At 43.9% G+C, this 19,600-nt stretch overlaps 1 protein-coding gene across 1 annotated transcript in view; it reads right to left on the reverse strand.

Annotated features, from left to right (window-relative positions):
* LOC126188463 (venom allergen 3 homolog) overlaps positions 1-10,282 on the reverse strand; it is a 40,350-nt gene extending 30,068 nt beyond the window's left edge. The window contains exon 1 of the mRNA XM_049930067.1: positions 10,222-10,282. Coding sequence (XP_049786024.1) covers positions 10,222-10,238 — 17 coding nt within the window. The 5' untranslated portion in view covers positions 10,239-10,282. The remainder of the gene's footprint in view (positions 1-10,221) is intronic.
* Between the last annotated feature and the right edge of the window lie 9,318 nt (positions 10,283-19,600).

The following is a 19,600-nucleotide window of genomic DNA, read 5'->3' on the forward strand; positions in this document are numbered from 1 at the left end:
TTGGGTTGGACTGCAGTACCAAATGTTACACTGAAAACAAACCCTGTCCTTTCCTTTTGTGTTATCCCACTATGTGTTTGTGTACCCTTGTGTATTTGTTTTCTTCCTGTCTCTGTGTAGTTTCATAGAATTTTTTCTTCTTCTAATACTAAGCTACATTCACTATGATGAGGAATACTGTTATCCTCGAATATAATTGGCATTAATAATATGTTATTTACCTTGTAAAGATGTTTAGACATTATTTATTCTGTTTTGTTTTAATGCTCATGTGTGAAGTTGATGTTTCAAAAGTTATTCTGATCTTTTATGTATGTACTCATGTCATAATTCCTGTAACACTGATGTATATGTTATTTCGATTCTTTTGTAAAGCTTGTACTACAAATGTTATCTGTATTGTTATGTTCTTTAATAATGTATTTTGTACCTTTGTTATTGTATTCTTATGTTATAAAATTGTAATTGACACCAGTTTATCACATTAAGCAACTTGTAAGCATTCATTTCACTGCACACATTTCTGTTGGTCATAGTATATGGACAATATGTGAGAAGTAGGGAGTGATAGTGTTTGCACGTATGTTAATAATTCAGCAAGGGACTGGATAACACAGCATTGCTGGTTCTAAGGACAATTCCAAAAACTTTGTGCGTGCACAAGTGGTGGTTTATGGACTTGCTATCTTCTCTGCAAGACTCTTCGATGGTGATTGTGCACCTGCACAGTCGCAGCAGATGGTTGCTGGCCGTCTCTACAAGGACTACAGTGGGTCTGCATCTTTGATGACCCACCAATACCATTATTTCTACAAGGACTGCAGTGGGTCTGTACCTCTGGTGGCCCACCAATACCATACTCCCTACCAGGACTACAGTGGGTCTGCTCTGTGATGACCTACCTACCAATATTCTTCAAAAGTTCGAATGACTCTGCTGTGGGTTTGCTCTGTTGTGGCCCGTTACCTATCAGCATGTCAAGAGTCAGCACTGTCTTTCCGTTGGAAGGATAACACTACTTCTTCAAGACTCCATGGAAATCCACTACTTCCGTGTGCATTTTCTTTTACTGCTCAGACTTTGAGAAAAACACTGCAATTTTACAGTGATGAACAATCTGGACTGTCTTTATGGAATGTGAGAAAATTTTAGCTTTTGACCAACATTGTATCAATAAGTGTGTGCATTTGATATCTATGTTATTGTAATTATGAAAAATTTTATCAAATCATTATTGACCACTGCCCAAAACAATTTGTAAAATTTTTTGTGGGGAGCATAGGGGCTATGTAAGTAGGCTGTTTATGTTTTCTTATTGGCAACGTTACGTAGCGCTCTGTACGAAAATCACTGGCTGTGCTGTATGCAGTCTGTGGCTAGTTTGCATTGTTGTCTGCCATTGTAGTGTTGGGCAGCTGGACGTGAACAGCGCGTAGCGTTGCGCAGTTGGAGGTGAGCCGCCAGCAGTGGTGGATGTGGGGAGAGAGATGGCGGAGTTCTGAAATTTGTTAGACTGGATGGCATGAACTGCTATATATATCATGATTATTGAGGTAAATACATTGTTTGTTCTCTATTAAAATATTTCATTTGCTAACTATGCCTATCAGTAGTTAGTGCCTTCCGTAGTTTGAATCTTTTATTTAGCTGGCAGTAGTGGCGCTCGCTGTATTGCAGTAGTTCGAGTAATGAAGATTTTTGTGAAGTAAGTGATTTGTGAAAGGTATAGGTTAATGTTAGTCAGGGCCTTTCTTTTGTAGGGATTTCTGAAAGTCAGATTGCGTTGCGCAAAAATATTTGGTGTCAGTTTAAGCACAGTCTTGTAAAATTGTTCTAAGGGGACGTTTCAGTATGTCGTCCGTACTCATTCATTTCACTCATTTACACTGCATTTGCGAATCACAACATAAAGATATTCGAAGCAGAGAGATCTCAGGTACAATTTACAGGTTAGAAACCGTGCACTTGGACATGAACATATCATGTTAACCACATCAAACCAGTATTTAAGAAATCTCTTACTCACTCCACTGTACAGTACTTCGCACCCGGCATTAGGCGGCTGCAGTGGAACGAAGAGAACACGGTTCAGAGAGCGTATGTTTAAAAGCTGTACGTTCATAATGTCGTAACTACGTACTGCCAGAATTATGACCCACATTTTCACGTGGGATCGATTGCTGGGGCTGATATCTTGCACGTGCGCTTTGTTATCCTTAAAATATGAAGTCAGGTTGGTGATGATTCTTTGTTCAAACCGATAGAATGCAATGTCTTTCTATATGGTTTGAAGCGCTTACACTAATGTAACATAAGAAGGTATTGAAAATGTTAACTCGTGAAAAAAAGCGTTGTGTACAAAATCGGTGTTTTACGGTGTATTTTTTCCATCCCCTGGACATTACGAATTCGTACAGACGTTCATTTATATTACAATTTTGCCGCCATAAACTGAACAGTATTTCTATCATTGGACCAGGAGGAAATGCCTCGTGCCGGCCGGGGTGGCCGAGCGGCTGTAGGCGCTACAATCTGGAACCGCGCGACCGCTAAGATCGCAGGTTCAAATCCTGCCTCGGACATGGATGTGTGTGATGTCCAATGGTTCAAATGGCTCTGAGCACTATGGGACTTAACTTCTGAGGTCATCAGTCCCCTAGGACTTAGAACTACTTAAACCTAACTAACCTAAGGACATTAACACATATCCATGCCCGAGGCAGGATTCGAACCTGCAACCGTAGCGGTCGCGCGGTTCCAGACTGTAGCGCCTAGAACCGCTCGGCACACCGGTCGGCTGTGTGATGTCCTTAGGTTAGTTAGGTTTAAGTAGTTCCAAGTTCTAGGGGACTGATGACCTCAGAAGTTAAGTCCCATAGTGCTCAGAGCCATTTGAACCATTGAAATGCCTCGTACAAACAATGGAGACTACGTTAATTACCCGAAGATAGGTCGTCAACCCCTCCAACCACAATGGAGGGGTATCTGTTGAGAGGCCAGACAAACGTGTGGTTCCTGAAGAGGGGCAGCAGCCTTTTCAATAGTTGCAGGGGCAACAGTCTGGATGATTCACTGATCTGGCCTTGTAACACCAACCAAAACTGCCTTGCTGTGCTGGTACTGCGAACGGCTGAAAGCAAGGGGAAACTACAGCCGTAATTTTTCCCGAGGGCATGCAGCTTTACTGTATGGTTAAATGATTATGGCGTCCTCTTGGGTAAAATATTCCGGAGGTAAAATAGTCCCCCATTCGGATCTCCGGGCAGGGACTACTCAAGAGGACGTCGTTATCAGGAGAAAGAAAACTGGCGTTCTACGGATCGGAGTGTGGAATGTCAGATCCCTTAATCGGGTAGGTAGGTTGTTGTTGTTGTGGTCTTCAGTCCTGAGACTGGTTTGATGCAGCTCTCCATGCTACTCTATCCTGTGCAAGCATCTTCATCTCCCAGTACCTACTGCAACCTACATCTTTCTGAATCTGCTTAGTGTATTCATCTCTTGGTCTCCCCCTACGATTTTTACCCTCCACGCTGCCCTCCAATACTAAATTGGTGATCCCTTGATGCCTCAGAACATGTCCTACCAACCGATCCCTTCTTCTGGTCAAGTTGTGCCACAAACTTCTCTTCTCCCCAATCCTATTCAATACTTCCTCATTAGTTATGTAATCTACCCATCTAATCTTCAGCATTCTTCTGTAGCACCACATTTCGAAAGCTTCTATTCTCTTCTTGTCCAAACTAGTTATCGTCCATGTTTCACTTCCATACATGGCTACACTCCATACAAATACTTTCAGAAATGACTTCCTGACACTTAAATCTATACTGGATGTTAACAAATTTCTCTTCTTCAGAAACGCTTTCCTTGCCATTGCCAGTCTACATTTTATATCCTCTCTACTTCGACCATCGTCAGTTATTTTGCTACCCAAATAGCAAAACTCCTTTACTACTTTAAGTGTCTAGTTTCGTAATCTAATTCCCTCAGCATCACCCGACTTAATTCGACTACATTCCATTATCCTCGTTTTGCTTTTGTTGATGTTCATCTTATATCCTCCCTTCAAGACACTATCCATTCCGTTCAACTGCTCTTCCAAGTCCTTTGCTGTCTCTGACAGAATTACAATGTCATCGGCGAACCTCAACGTTTTTATTTCTTCTCCATGGATTTTAATAGCTACTCCGAATTTTTCTTTTGTTTCCTTTACTGCTTGCTCAATATACAGATTGAATAGCACCGGGGAGAGGCTACAACCCTGTCTTACTCCCTTCCCAACCACTGCTTCTCTTTCATGCCCCTCGACTCTTATAACTGCCATCTGGTTTCTATACAAATTGTAAATAGCCTTTCGCTCCCTGTATTTTACCCCTGCCACCTTTAGAATTTGAAAGAGAGTATTCCAGTCTACTTTGTCAAAAGCTTTCTCTAAGTCTACAAATGCTAGAAACGTAGGTTGGCTTTCCTTAATCTCTCTTCTAAGATAAGTCGTAGGGTCAGTATTGCCTCACGTGTTCCAGTATTTCTACGGAATCCAAACTGGTCTTCCCCGAGGTCGGCTTCTACTAGTTTTTCCATTCGTCTGTAAAGAAATCGCGTTAGTATTTTGCAGCCGTGACTTATTAAACTGATAGTTCGCTAATTTTCGCATCTGTCAACATGTGCTTTCTTTGGGATTGTAATTATTATATTCTTCTTGAAGTCTGAGGGTATTTCGCCTGTCTCATATATTTTGCTCACCAGATGGTAAAGTTTTGTCAGGACTGGCTCTCCCAAGGCTGTCAGTAGTTCTAATGGAATGTTGTCTACTACTGGGGCCTTGTTTCGACTTAGATCTTTCAGTGCTCTGTCAAACTCTTCACACAGTATCATATCTCTCATTTCATCTTCGTCTACATCCTCTTTCATTTCCATAATATTGTCCTCAAGTACATCGCCCCTGTATAGACCCTCTATATACTCCTTCCACCTTTCTGCTTTCCCTTCTTTGCTTAGAACTGGGTTTCCATCTGAGCTCTTGATATTCGTAAAAGTGGTTCTCTTTTCTCCAATTGTCTCTTTAATTTTCCTGTAGGCAGTATCTATCATACCCCCAGTGACATGCGCCTCTACATCCTTACCTTTATCCTCTAGTCATCCCTGCTTAGCCATTTTGCACTTCCTGTCGATCTCATTTTTGAGACGTTTGTATTCCTTTTTGCCTGCTTCATTTACTGCATTTTTATATTTTCTGCTTTCATCAGTTAAGTTCGATATTTCTTCTGTTACCCAAGGATTTCTACTAGCTCTCGTTTTTTTATCTAGTTGATACTCTGCTGCCTTCACTACTTCATCCGTCAGAGCTACCCATTCTTCTTTTACTGTATTTCTTTCCCCCGTTACTGTCAATTGTTCCCTTATGCTGTCCCTGAAACTCTCTACAACCTCTGGTTCTTTCAGTTTATCCAGGTCCCATCTCCTTAAATTCCCACCTTTTTTCAGTTTCTTCAGTTTTAATCTACAGGTCATAACCAATAAATTGTGGTCAGAGTCCACATCTGCCCCTGGAAATGTCTTACAATTTAAAACCTGGTTCCTAAATCTCTGTCTTACCATTATATAATCTATCTGATACCTTTTAGTATCTCCAGGGTTCTTCCATGTATACAACCTTCTATCATGATTCTTAAACCAAGTGTTAGCTATGATTAAGTTGTGCTCTGTGCGAAATTCTACCAGGCGGCTTCCTCTTAGATTTCTTAGCCCCAATCCATATTCACCTGCTACGTTTCCTTCTCTCCCTTTTCCAACACTCGAATTCCAGTCACTCATGACTATTAAATTTTCGTCTCCCTTCACTATCTGAATAATTTCTTTTATTTCATCATACATTTCTTCAATTTCTTCATCTGCAGAGCTAGTTGGCATATAAACTTGTACTACTGTAGTAGGTGTGGGCTTCGTATCTATCTTGGCCACAATAATGCGGTGACTATGCTGTTTGTAGTAGCTTACCCGCATTCCTATTTTCCTATTCATTATTAAACCAACTCCTGCATTACCCCTATTTGACTTTGTGTTTATAACCCTGTAGTCACCTGACCAGAAGTCTTGTTCCTCCTGCCACCGAACTTCACTAATTCCCACTATATCTAACTTTAATCTATCCATTTCCCTTTTTAAATTTTCTAACCTACCTGCCCGATTAAGGGATCTGACATTCCACGCTCCGATCTGTAGAACGCCAGTTTTCTTTCTCCTGATAACAACATCCTCTTGAGTAGTCCCCGCCCGGAGATCCGAATGGGGGACTATTTTACCTCCGGAATATTTTACCCAAGAGGACGGCATCATCATTTAATCATACAGTAAAGCTGCATGCCCTCGGGAAAAATTACGGCCGTAGTTTCCCCTTGCTTTCAGCCGTTCGCAGTACCAGCACAGCAAGGCCGTTTTGGTTATTGTTACAAGGCCAGATCAGTCAATCATCCAGACTGTTGCCCCTGCAACTACTGAAAAGGCTGCTGCCCCTCTTCAGGAACCACACGTTTGTCTGGCCTCTCAACAGATACCCCTCCGTTGTGGTTGTACGTACCGTACGGCTATCTGTATCGCTGAGGCACACAAGCCTCCCCACCAACGACAAGGTCCATGGTTCATGGGGGGGGGGGGGGGGGGTAGGTAGGTTAGAAAATTTAAAAAGGGAAATGGATAGGTTAAAGCTAGATGTTGTGGGAATTAGTGAAGTTCGGTGGCAGAAGGAACAGGACATTTGGTCAGATGAAAACAGGGTTATAAATACAAAATCAAATAGGGGTAATGCAGGAGTAGGTTTAATAATGAATAAAAAAATAGGAGTGTGGGTAAGCTACTACAAACAGCATAGTGAACGCATTATTGCGGCCAAGATAGACACGAAGCCCACGCCTACTGCAGTAGTACAAGTTTATATGCCAACTAGGTCTGCAGATGACGAAGAATTGAAGAAATGTATGATGAAATAAAAGAAATTATTCAGATACTGAAGGGAGACGAAAATTTAATAGTCATGGGTGACTGAAATTCGGTAGTAGGAAAAGCGAGAGAAGGAAACGTAGTAGGTGAATATAGATTGGGGGGAAGAAATGAAAGAGGAAGCCGCGTGGTAGAATTTTGCACAGAGCACAACTTAATCATAGCTAACACTTGGTTCAAGAATCATAAAAGAAGGTTGTATACACGGAAGAAGCCTGGAGATACTGACAGGTTTCAGATAGATTATATAACGGTAAGACAGAGATTTAGGAACCAGGTTTTAAATGGTAAGACATTTCAAAGGCAGATTTGGACTATGACCACAATCTATTGATTATGAACTGTAGATTAAAACTGAAGAAACTGAAAAAAGGTGGAGCCGGCTGGAGTGGCCGAGCGGTTCTAGGCGCTGCAGTCTGGTCGCAGGTTCGAATCCTGCCTCGGGCATGGATGTGTGTGATGTCCTTAGTATAGTTAGATTTAAGTAGTTCTAAGTTCTAGGGGACTGATGACCTCAGAAGTTAAGTCCCATGGTGCTCAGAGCCATTTGAACCATTTTGAAAAAAGGTGGGAATTTAAGGAGATGGGATGTGGATAAACTGACTAAACCAGAAGTTGTACAGAGTTTCAGGGACAGCATAAGGGAACAATTGACAGTAACGGGGGAAAGAAATACAGTAAAAGAAGAATGGGTAGCTCTGACGGATGAAGTAGTGAAGGCAGCAGAGTATCAACTAGATAAAAAAACGAGAGCTAGTAGAAATCCTTGGGTAACAGAAGAAATATCGAACTTAACTGATGAAAGCAGAAAATATAAAAATGCAGTAAATGAAGCAGGCAAAAAGGAATACAAACGTCTCAAAAATGAGATCGACAGGAAGTGCAAAATGGCTAAGCAGGGATGACTAGAGGATAAATGTAAGGATGTAGAGGCGCATGTCACTGGGGGTATGATAGATACTGCCTACAGGAAAATTAAAGAGACAATTGGAGAAAAGAGAACCACTTTTACGAATATCAAGAGCTCAGATGGAAACCCAGTTCTAAGCAAAGAAGGGAAAGCAGAAAGGTGGAAGGAGTATATAGAGGGTCTATACAGGGGCGATGTACTTGAGGACAATATTATGGAAATGAAAGAGGATGTAGACGAAGATGAAATGAGAGATATGATACTGTGTGAAGAGTTTGACAGAGCACTGAAAGACCTAAGTCGAAACAAGGCCCCAGTAGTAGACAACATTCCATTAGAACTACTGACAGCCTTGGGAGAGCCAGTCCTGACAAAACTTTACCATCTGGTGAGCAAAATATATGAGACAGGCGAAATACCCTCAGACTTCAAGAAGAATATAATAATTACAATCCCAAAGAAAGCACATGTTGACAGATGCGAAAATTAGCGAACTATCAGTTTAATAAGTCACGGCTGCAAAATACTAACGCGATTTCTTTACAGACGAATGGAAAAACTAGTAGAAGCCGACCTCGGGGAAGACCAGTTTGGATTCCGTAGAAATACTGGAACACGTGAGGCAATACTGACCCTACGACTTATCTTAGAAGAGAGATTAAGGAAAGCCAACCTACGTTTCTAGCATTTGTAGACTTAGAGAAAGCTTTTGACAAAGTAGACTGGAATACTCTCTTTCAAATTGTGAAGGTGGCAGGAGTAAAATACAGGGAGCGAAAGGCTATTAACAATTTGTACAGAAATCAGATGGCAGTTATAAGAGTCGAGGGACATGAAAGGGAAGCAGTGGTTGGGAAGGGAGTGGGACAGTGTTGTAGCCCCTCGCCGATGTTATTCAATCTATATATTGAGTAAGCAGTGAAGGAAACGAAAGAAAAATTCGGAGTAGGTATTAAAATCCATGGAGAAGAAATAAAAACGTTGAGGTTCGCCGATGACATTGTAATTTTGTCAGAGACAGCAAAGGACTTGGAAGAGCTTTTGAACGGAATGGATAGAGTCTTGAAAGGAGGATACTGAACGGAATGGATAGTGTCTTGAAAGGAGGATACAAGATGAACATCAACAAAAGCAAAACGAGGATAATGGAATGTAGTCGAATTAAGTCGGGTGATGCTGAGGGAATTAGATTACGAAACTAGACACTTAAAGTAGTAAAGGAGTTTTGCTATTTGGGGAGAAAAATAACTGATGATGGTCGAAGTAGAGAGGATATAAAATGTAGACTGGCAATGGTAAGGAAAGCGTTTTTGAAGAAGAGAAATTTGTTAACATCGAGTATAGATTTGAGTGTCAGGAAGTCGTTTCTGAAAGTATTTGTATGGAGTGTAGCCATGCATGGCAGTGAAACATGGACGATAAATAGTTTGGACAAGAAGAGAATAGAAGCTTTTGAAATGTGGTGCTACAGAAGAATGCTGAAGATTAGATGGGTAGATCACATAACTAATGGGGAGGTATTGAATAGAATTGGGGATAAGAGGAGTTTGCGGCAAAACTTGACTACATGAAGGGATCGGCTGGTAGGGCATGTTCTGAGGCATCAAGGGATCACCAGTTTAGTATTGGAGTGGAGCGTGGAGGGTAAAAATCGTAGAGGGAGACCAAGAGATGACTACTCTAAGCAGATTCAGAAAGATGTAGGTTGCAGTAGTTACTGGGAGATGAAGAAGCTTGCACAGGATAGAGTAGCATGGAGAGCTGCATCAAACCAGTCTCAGGACTGAAGACCACAACAACAACAGGTCTTCAGAGCTCTAAATGCATAGTGCCCTATAATAAAAACAAGTTTTTTTCATGAAGGCGACTATTCTCACTTTACATTTTAGCAATGTAAATCAGTCACAGTACCAACAACAACTCAGCGGAAACCTGGACCAGGATGGACGTTGGGCGTATGAGCCCAGTGCCTTCATGTTCCTCAATCACTGAGCCACTCAGTTCGGTGATCGCTTTAATAAGCAGCGTATCTGCCATCTTTGAAGAAAGCAGAAAATAATGTACGCGTGCCGCGCGTGGTAGCCGCTTGGTCTCAGGCGTCTTGTCACGGCTCGCGTGACTTCCCCCCATCGGAGGTTCGAGTCCTCCCTCGTGCATGTGTGTCTGTTGTCCTTAGCATAAGTTAGTTTAAATTAGATTAAATGGTGTGTAAGCTTAGGGACCAATGACCTTAGCAGTTTGGTCCCATAAGAGCTTACAAGTTTCAAAGTTCAAAGGTTGGCTTGCATGCTCTGAACACAGTAAGGCTTACCCACCTGATGGTGGAACCCATTTTGGTGACGACCGTCGGATCCTCGACAATATGTTTCTGAACAACGTGTGACCGCCTTGTGTTTGGTATAGGAGCTGCACGAATATACAGGGCTATTACAAATGATTGAAGCGATTTCATAAATTCACTGTAGCTCCATTCATTGACATATGGTCACGACACACTACAGATACGTAGAAAAACTCATAAAGTTTTGTTCGGCTGAAGCCGCACTTTAGGTTTCTGCCGCCAGAGCGCTCGAGAGCGCAGTGGGACAAAATGGCGACAGGAGCCGAGAAAGAATATGTCGTGCTTGAAATGCACTCACATCAGTCAGTCATAACAGTGCAACGACACTTCAGGACGAAGTTCAACAAAGATCCACCAACTGCTAACTCCATTCGGCGATGGTATGCGCAGTTTAAAGCTTCTGGATGCCTCTGTAATGGGAAATCAACGGGTCGGCCTGCAGTGAGTGAAGAAACGGTTGAACGCGTGCGGGCAAGTTTCACGCGTAGCCCGCGGAAGTCGACGAATAAAGCAAGCAGAGAGCTAAACATACCACAGCCGACGGTTTGAAAAATCTTACGGAAAAGGCTAAAGCAGAAGCCTTACCGTTTACAATTGCTTCAAGCCCTGACACCCGATGACAAAGTCAAACGCTTTGAATTTTCGGCGCGGTTGCAACATCTCATGGAAGAGGATGCGTTCGGTGCGAAACTTGTTTTCTGTGATGAAGTAACATTTTTTCTTAATGGTGAAGTGAACAGACACAATGTGCGAATCTGGTTTAAAGTTTACGGCCCCTTTTTCTTCTGCGAAAAAAACGTTACAGGACACGTGTAGCTGGACATGCTGGAAAATTGGCTCATGCCACAACTGGAGACCGACAGGGCCGACTTCATCTTTCAACAGGATGGTGCTCCACCGCACTTCCACCATGATGTTCGGCATTTCTTAAACAGGAGATTGGAAAACAGATGGATCGGTCGCGGTAGAGATCATGGTCAGCAATTCATGTCATGGCCTCCACGCTCTCCCGACTTAACCCAATGCGATTTCTTTCTGAGGGGTTATGTGAAAGATTCTGTGCTTAAACCTCCTCTACCAAGAAACGTGCCAGAACTGCGAGCTCGCATCAACGATGCTTTCGAATTCATTGATGGGGACATGCTGCGCCGAGTGTGGGAGGAACTTGATTATCGGCTTGATGTCTGCCGAATCACTAAAGGGGCATATATCGAACATTTGTGAATGCCTAAAAAAACTTTTTGAGTTTTTGTATGTGTGTGCAAAGCATTGTTAAAATATCTCAAATAATAAAGTTATTGTAGAGCTGTGAAATCGCTTCAATCATTTGTAATAACCCTGTATATCCGTAACTTCATGGTGATAAGAAATCATTTGTCCTTTCAGCATTTCAGGGTCGATACCTAACTTCCGCTTAGGACACTTACTGACAAGACGCTGATATAGTATAGCAACGATAGGCATGTCTTGAACTGCCGGTTTTATACCTAGCAAAATGTTCAAGGCGATATGAACGAGGTAATTATTGACCCGGAAACGACGACACGACGTCAGCCACTCTGTGTCCAAACTTTTTTCCGTATGGAAAGTGCAGAACAGAAGTGAAACACAAGGAAACAGGTTATATAACACAGTACAAGGCGTTTTCGATGGAGTTACTCGTTTAAGACAGTCGGCATGCCAGCGCTACAGCCGTACTCAGTTTTGAGACGATAGTATAACAGATGAACACTAAAGATTATGTGTGAGTTTCTACAGTAGTTTTCACAAATGTACAAAAAAAATCGTAATAAATGGTGATCCCTAGGGACGCAATAGCAACTGACGGTAACGCCAAATATGTTGTTACAAAAGTGTTTTTAACAAAATTACAATATATAAACTAATGTTGCAGCACTCGGCTTGAGTCACTTTGTAAGTAATTCAAGGTACCGAAGCCTCTATATTCACGTTAGGTGCTTCGCATTCTGCTGCAGTCTGTGCTTGAGGGTACTTTGTACCAATATTCCGACGTCCTATTCTATTCCTTTCGCATACGAAGCCAAGGAAAATGACTGTCTATATTCTTCAGTATCTTGTTTCATTCTTAATGTCTCTATGAGAAATATACTGTGGAGATATCAGAAATATTGTGCGGCATTCCTCGAATGCCAGATCTCTAATCAAACCCAACGGGGCTTCGCAGTGACAACGACGTACTTTCTTCCAAAGATTCCACTTTTATAAAATAAAACATTGTCCACTGCGCGCTGTAAATAAAAATTCATTATTTACAGCGTACAGCGGATCATGTTTTCTTTTATAAAGTGTTTAGAGGCTGTGTATCTTCCCAGGAACAAAATTTTAATGGCCATTTTAATAGCCTGAACATCTCCCTTACATTTTCGTTGGAGTGTTAAAACCTGGAATAACACAATAAATTTACTACATAATATAAAAATTAAAAAATTGGCATACTATGCTTACTTTCATTCCATAATGTCATATGGGATTATTTTTTTGGGGTAATTAATCAAGCCAAGCTAAAGTTTTCCGGGCACAAAAACGTGCAATAAGAGTTATATGTGGTGTGAACTCAAGAACATCCTGCAGAAGCCTGTTTAGGGAACTAGGGACACTAACTACTGCTTCCCAATATATTTATACCTTAATGAAATTTGTCATTAAAAATACACTCCTGGAAATGGAAAAAAGAACACATTGACACCGGTGTGTCAGACCCACCATACTTGCTCCGGACACTGCGAGAGGGCTGTACAAGCAATGATCACACGCACGGCACAGCAGACACACCAGGAACCGCGGTGTTGGCCGTCGAATGGCGCTAGCTGCGCAGCATTTGTGCACCGCCGCCGTCAGTGTCAGCCAGTTTGCCGTGGCATACGGAGCTCCATCGCAGTCTTTAACACTGGTAGCATGCCGCGACAGCGTGGACGTGAACCGTATGTGCAGTTGACGGACTTTGAGCGAGGGCGTATAGTGGGCATACGGGAGGCCGGGTGGACGTACCGCCGAATTGCTCAACACGTGGGGCGTGAGGTCTCCACAGTACATCGATGTTGTCGCCAGTGGTCGGCGGAAGGTGCACGTGCCCGTCGACCTGGGACCGGACCGCAGCGACGCACGGATGCACGCCAAGACCGTAGGATCCTACGCAGTGCCGTAGGGGACCGCACCGCCACTTCCCAGCAAATTAGGGACACTGTTGCTCCTGGGGTATCGGCGAGGACCATTCGCAACCGTCTCCATGAAGCTGGGCTACGGTCCCGCACACCGTTAGGCCGTCTTCCACTCACGCCCCAACATCGTGCAGCCCGCCTCCAGTGGTGTCGCGATAGGCGTGAATGGAGGGACGAATGGAGACGTGTCGTCTTCAGCGATGAGAATCGCTTCTGCCTTGGTGCCAATGATGGTCGTATGCGTGTTTGGCGCCGTGCAGGTGAGCGCCACAATCAGGACTGCATACGACCGAGGCACACAGGGCCAACACCTGGCATCATGGTGTGGGGAGCGATCTCTACACTGGCCGTACACCACTGGTGATCGTCAAGGGGACACTGAATAGTGCACGGTACATCCAAACCGTCATCGAACCCATCGTTCTACCATTCATAGACCGGCAAGGGAACTTGCTGTTCCAACAGGACAATGCACGTCCGCATGTATCCCGTGCCACCCAACGTGCTCTAGAAGGTGTAAGTCAACTACCCTGGCCAGCAAGATCTCCGGATCTGTCCCCCATTGAGCATGTTTGGGACTGGATGAAGCGTCGTCTCACGCGGTCTGCACGTCCAGCACGAACGCTGGACCAACTGAGGCGCCAGGTGGAAATGGCATGGCAAGCCGTTCCACAGGACTACATCCAGCATCTCTACGATCGTCTCCATGGGAGAATAGCAGCCTGCATTGCTGCGAAAGGTGGATATACACTGTACTAGTGCCGACATTGTGCATGTTGCCTGTGTCTATGTGCCTGTGGTTCTGTCAGTGTGATCATGTGATGTATCTGACCCCAGGAATGTGTCAATAAAGTGATATACACTCCTGGAAATTGAAATAAGAACACCGTGAATTCCTTGTCCCAGGAAGGGGACAGATCCGGAGATCTTGCTGGCCAGGGTAGTTGACTTACACCTTCTAGAGCACGTTGGGTGGCACGGGATACATGCGGACGTGCATTGTCCTGTTGGAACAGCAAGTTCCCTTGCCGGTCTAGGAATGGTAGAACGATGGGTTCGATGACGGTTTGGATGTACCGTGCACTATTCAGTGACCCCTCGACGATCACCAGTGGTGTACGGCCAGTGTAGGAGATCGCTCCCCACACCATGATGCCGGGTGTTGGCCCTGTGTGCCTCGGTCGTATGCAGTCCTGATTGTGGCGCTCACCTGCACGGCGCCAAACACGCATACGACCATCATTGGCACCAAGGCAGAAGCGACTCCCATCGCTGAAGACGACACGTCTCCATTCGTCCCTCCATTCACGCCTGTTGCGACACCACTGGAGGCGGGCTGCACGATGTTGGGGCGTGAGCGGAAGACGGCCTAACGGTGTGCGGGACCGTAGCCCAGCTTCATGGAGACGGTTGCGAATGGTCCTCGCCGATACCCCAGGAGCAACAGTGTCCCTAATTTGCTGGGAAGTGGCGGTGCGGTCCCCTACGGCACTGCGTAGGATCCTACGGTCTTGGCGTGCATCCGTGCGTCGCTGCGGTCCGGTCCCAGGTCGACGGGCACGTGCACCTTCCGCCGACCACTGGCGACAACATCGATGTACTGTGGAGACCTCACGCCCCACGTGTTGAGCAATTCGGCGGTACGTCCATCCGGCCTCCCGCATGCCCACTATACGCCCTCGCTCAAAGTCCGTCAACTGCACATACGGTTCACGTCCACGCTGTCGCGGCATGCTACCAGTGTTAAAGACTGCGATGGAGCTCCGTATGCCACGGCAAACTGGCTGACACTGACGGCGGCGGTGCACAAATGCTGCGCAGCTAGCGCCATTCGACGGCCAACACCGCGGTTCCTGGTGTGTCCGCTGTGCCGTGCGTGCGATCATTGCTTGTACAGCCCTCTCGCAGTGTCCGGAGCAAGTATGGTGGGTCTGACACACCGGTGTCAATGTGTTCTTTTTTCCATTTCCAGGAGTGTGTATATATATATATATATATATATATATATATATATATATATATATATATATATATATATATAAGTACAATATAACTTCTGCACAATTTTAGTGCAGTAATAAGTATTATAGTAGTTGTATTACATGTTTACTACCTTATAAATAAATAAATAAACTTTTTTATTTTAAATTCAGTGCATTAGTATTTGTAAAATGACTCTTTCATATAGTGTTCATTAAGAAATGACGATCATTCCACTTGGGACCTGTGAAATGGTACATTAACTTATTTGTTTTAGTTGTAAATATTTGTCATGTATTGTTGTTTTTCTGACATGTTCTACATCCTGGAGGAGCTCCTCACTACGGGTCACTTGGAATGAAAGTTAATCTAATCTAATCTACAACCGTTCTTCGATCTATTGACACAGCACTAATACTAATAATTCTGTTACCAAACGGCAAGTTGTAGATGAACACTTCATGGAAAATTGTATAACTGATGGTGGTTATACCATTGTCCACGAAGTGGAAGTGAAATACAGGATTCGGCGGAAATTATAATTTCGTTGATATACTAAGCCTAGTGGACGTTGAAGACCAATTGCCAGTTCAGCATTCGGATTCTAAGCTCAGAGGGCAGCATAATCGCAGTCGAACAGCACGTCCACCGCAGCGTGGCACTTCCGAGTTGTGGAGTAGAAACATAGCACGATGAGAACTGGCTGGCAGACGTCAGGAGCGGCTTTAAATAAGGTTCCATGGTTAATGGAGCGGGCAGCTGGGGTCGCTGTATATTCTGGGCGCCCAGTCGCTCAGCGTAATGAGTGACCAATCGCTGTGTTTTGAAGCGCGCGCGCGAATGCGGCCTGCGTACGGGTAAGTGTGGCCAACGATGCATTTCGCGGCCGCGCGTAATGGAGCGCTCCGCTGTTGGATGCGGAGATTTAATAGTGGTGGATACCACAAGAGGCTATTCTGATCTATTAAGATTGCACAGCGCATCTCTGAATTCGTCCGAAATCTGGGACTCGTAGCACTAGAGCAACATTTTAGAAGGAAGGAAGTTTAGAGTTTAATGTCCCTTCGAAGACGAGGGCATTAGAGACCAAGCAGAAGCTCGGACAGGGGAAGTATGTTGAAGTAATTCGGCCGCGTCCTTTTCGAAGGATTCATATCTCCATTTGCCTTAAGCGATATAGGGAAACCGCAGAAAACGTAACTGTAGCTGACCGGACGAGGATTTGAACTAACGCCCTCCCGGATCTGTGTCTAGTGTCTCGCCATTGCCTCAGCCACCTCGATCGGCCAAGAATTAGTCACACTAGCGTGTTGTACGCTGTTTCTTTTACGGATGCGGTGCACTCTCCCAGAATCCTTTACATGGAATTAAATCTACGGTTGGCATTCATTGATACTAATTACACTTGTTTTTCCCAGTACATGTCGTTTCATAATATTACCCCTAAATATTTAAACGACCTTATAATTGTTAGGCATTCAACAGTAATCTTGAAAAGGGTACAGCCGAGTGCTTCCTATCTGTTATGATCATTACTTTTGCTTCCATTTGCACTTAAAGAGAGCTGTCTTGGAGTATGTGAAGTGTAAACTGCAGCAGTAGCGAAGATTTCGAGAGTGTGTAAGAAGTATGCGTTGCCGGCGATGAGCGAGGCATGGCAGAGTCTCTGACCAGAGAGTAGTATGTAGTTAGTTGTTGCTTGTCGCTAGTCGGCGGCATTAGTCTTCAGTAGTCTTCAGTATCTGCTGTAGTGGACAGTAGTCGGCGCGTGCCTGCGCCTGTCGGCAGTCTGCTCTGGTCGGGACTCAGGAGGATGACTATTATTGTAGAAGGTAAAGAAGCAGCCTTGCGCATATCTAGTAATGTATATTAACTGTTATTAATATCTTTAAAAAAATGCCCCCAATAATAGTTTTTATAATATAAAGTAATTTTTTTAAAGAAAAGCATTCATTTCAATTTAAAGAAAATTTCCAATGCATGATCATTCCTTCCAAGAATCAGAAAAAATATAGGCCAGCATTGCACGAAGCTGTGCCAAAAATTTTTTACGTAAGAGCAGATATATTCGCAGTTTTTATTGAGGTAAGAATTTTTTCCTTTTTTTATTCAGAATACAGGCCCGAGGCGCAGCGCTGCTGTCGTCATAAAATTTACCAGGATACTTAATTTTTTTTAATATTTTGGTGTTTAGGAATTTTTCTGTTTCGAACTTAACATTAAAAGAGAAAAGAATTTTGTGGGTACATTAAATGTGAATGCATTTCTGCACAGAGATTGTAAATGGAAGCCAATTTTATTCAGAGGTTACGATATTTAAAATTCATTTAATTATTATTTTTGTGCGGAGGTTATTAAAATTCATTTAATTATTGTTTTTGTGCGGAGGTTACACTTGGTTCATGGTTTCTAATTAAAATATTTCTGTGGGGAGGTTACAAGTGTAGTTGACTGGCTCGTGCAAAATGATACCAATGTGCTACAATGTAGTTGTCTATAGCCTTTTCGCATACAGTGGTAGTAATTATAACTAAATGGAATAATTATATTAGTTTTAAATATATAATTAGAACTGTTTAAATATATTTCAATTTTATAATTAATAGTTTAACACCGCGGAGAAAAAAAAAGAAAGGCGCTGTCTACTGGAATCGAACCGACGTCCACTAATTATCAGTCTATGCTTCAGACCCCCCTGGGGCTGGGGGGCGCATGGTGGGCAGGGGTCGTCGTAACCCGAGGCCTGGCCACCATGCCTCCACCTTCCCTTTCCTGGGAATGAGGTCCAAGGTATGAAAGCGATTTTTTTTATTTGAGGTGTTTTTTGTGTCTGTTGACATTTACTGTCTTTTATAGGTGCTAAACACAACATACAGAAACTAAAGGTGCCATTCGACGCATAAAAACATAAAAACTGCTCCTAACGCCGTCTAGATTTAAAGAGTTCACTAGAAAAAGAAAGAAAAGAAAATGAGACCCTGCAACGACCCTGTTGGCGTGTATGCAGGTCGGCTTCTCGTTAACTTAAAAACTATATATAGTCCCCTGAATACATCAGGCTTGAACGTTAGTTACTGAACGTTAATCTCTCTCCATATTTCACTTCTCATACCCGGAACACCCCAACTAGCCGGAGGGTCCGTGAATAACGAACCCAAGTAATTGGGAAAAAAATGTTCTATATTTCACGCAAGATATTATGTTGCTCTTGCAATATGTACCAGAAGTCTCTGACGTTCTTGTCATCAGTGCGATACAAATAATACGTCGCCATCCCCTTTATCAAGTTTACGGCGTTTGTACTGGCGGTGGGAAAGAATACTTTGTCCGGGAACAGTAGGTCGTCAGCTTTGATCGCCGTGTGCGCCGTGCGCATTTTCCTCGTTAGAAGCCAATAGTCGACTGCCGTGCAACAAACCAAACGGTGCTCGTCAGAGTCGACGACCACGCTGTGGGGGCATTTCGGCGTGTCGACCAGATGAATAGAGTGCAGTCGTTGACGGTTCGGGAATTTGCCGTTCACCACTACATACCACAATGCGCGTAACTCTGTAGGGAGAGAGGGAAGGTGGACCGCTCTCCATATTCTCTGCCACTGTATCGCCGGGTACTTCTGTTCGGCCACTTTGCGAGATTTGTGCTGAAGGAAGCTTCGATGTATATCTTTCGTTGTGGGCAGCCTGGTCTCCGGCAGATTGTCCTGAACGTAACCGTAATCGACGAAGAAGTCCCGGATGTGTGCGAGTGGTGCCATGACGTGGCCTACATTGCCTGGTGGACAGACTGAATGGGGAACCACTTCGTTGATCACAGCGCCCATTAAGGTGACATGTTCGGTTCTCCAATAGCGTCGCATCGTATTAGGAAATGGCGCACGCGCCATGTCCTTTACGTTTGCTAGTCCGAAGCCTCCTCCTCCCGGTGGTAGCGTCAAGGTATCGTAGCGGATTTTGAAGAGGAGGTCAGCACTTACGAAATGTCAGAAGGTCTTGACGCGATCGTGGTGGGCAACGGCACTATGTGTGCCAAGTGACTTATTTTCAGTGCCAAGTTGACATTGACATAATGTGCACGCTGGAACATATGTATGGTGCGCAGTGCATGTTGACGTACCAATGCGCGAATCTGTCGCAGTAGCCGTCGATAATTATCCGCCGCTGTACGTCGTATGTTTCCATGGAATGCCACTCCCAA

Source organism: Schistocerca cancellata, chromosome 5, assembly GCF_023864275.1.
Source record: "Schistocerca cancellata isolate TAMUIC-IGC-003103 chromosome 5, iqSchCanc2.1, whole genome shotgun sequence".
Taxonomy (NCBI): Eukaryota; Metazoa; Arthropoda; class Insecta; order Orthoptera; family Acrididae; genus Schistocerca; species Schistocerca cancellata.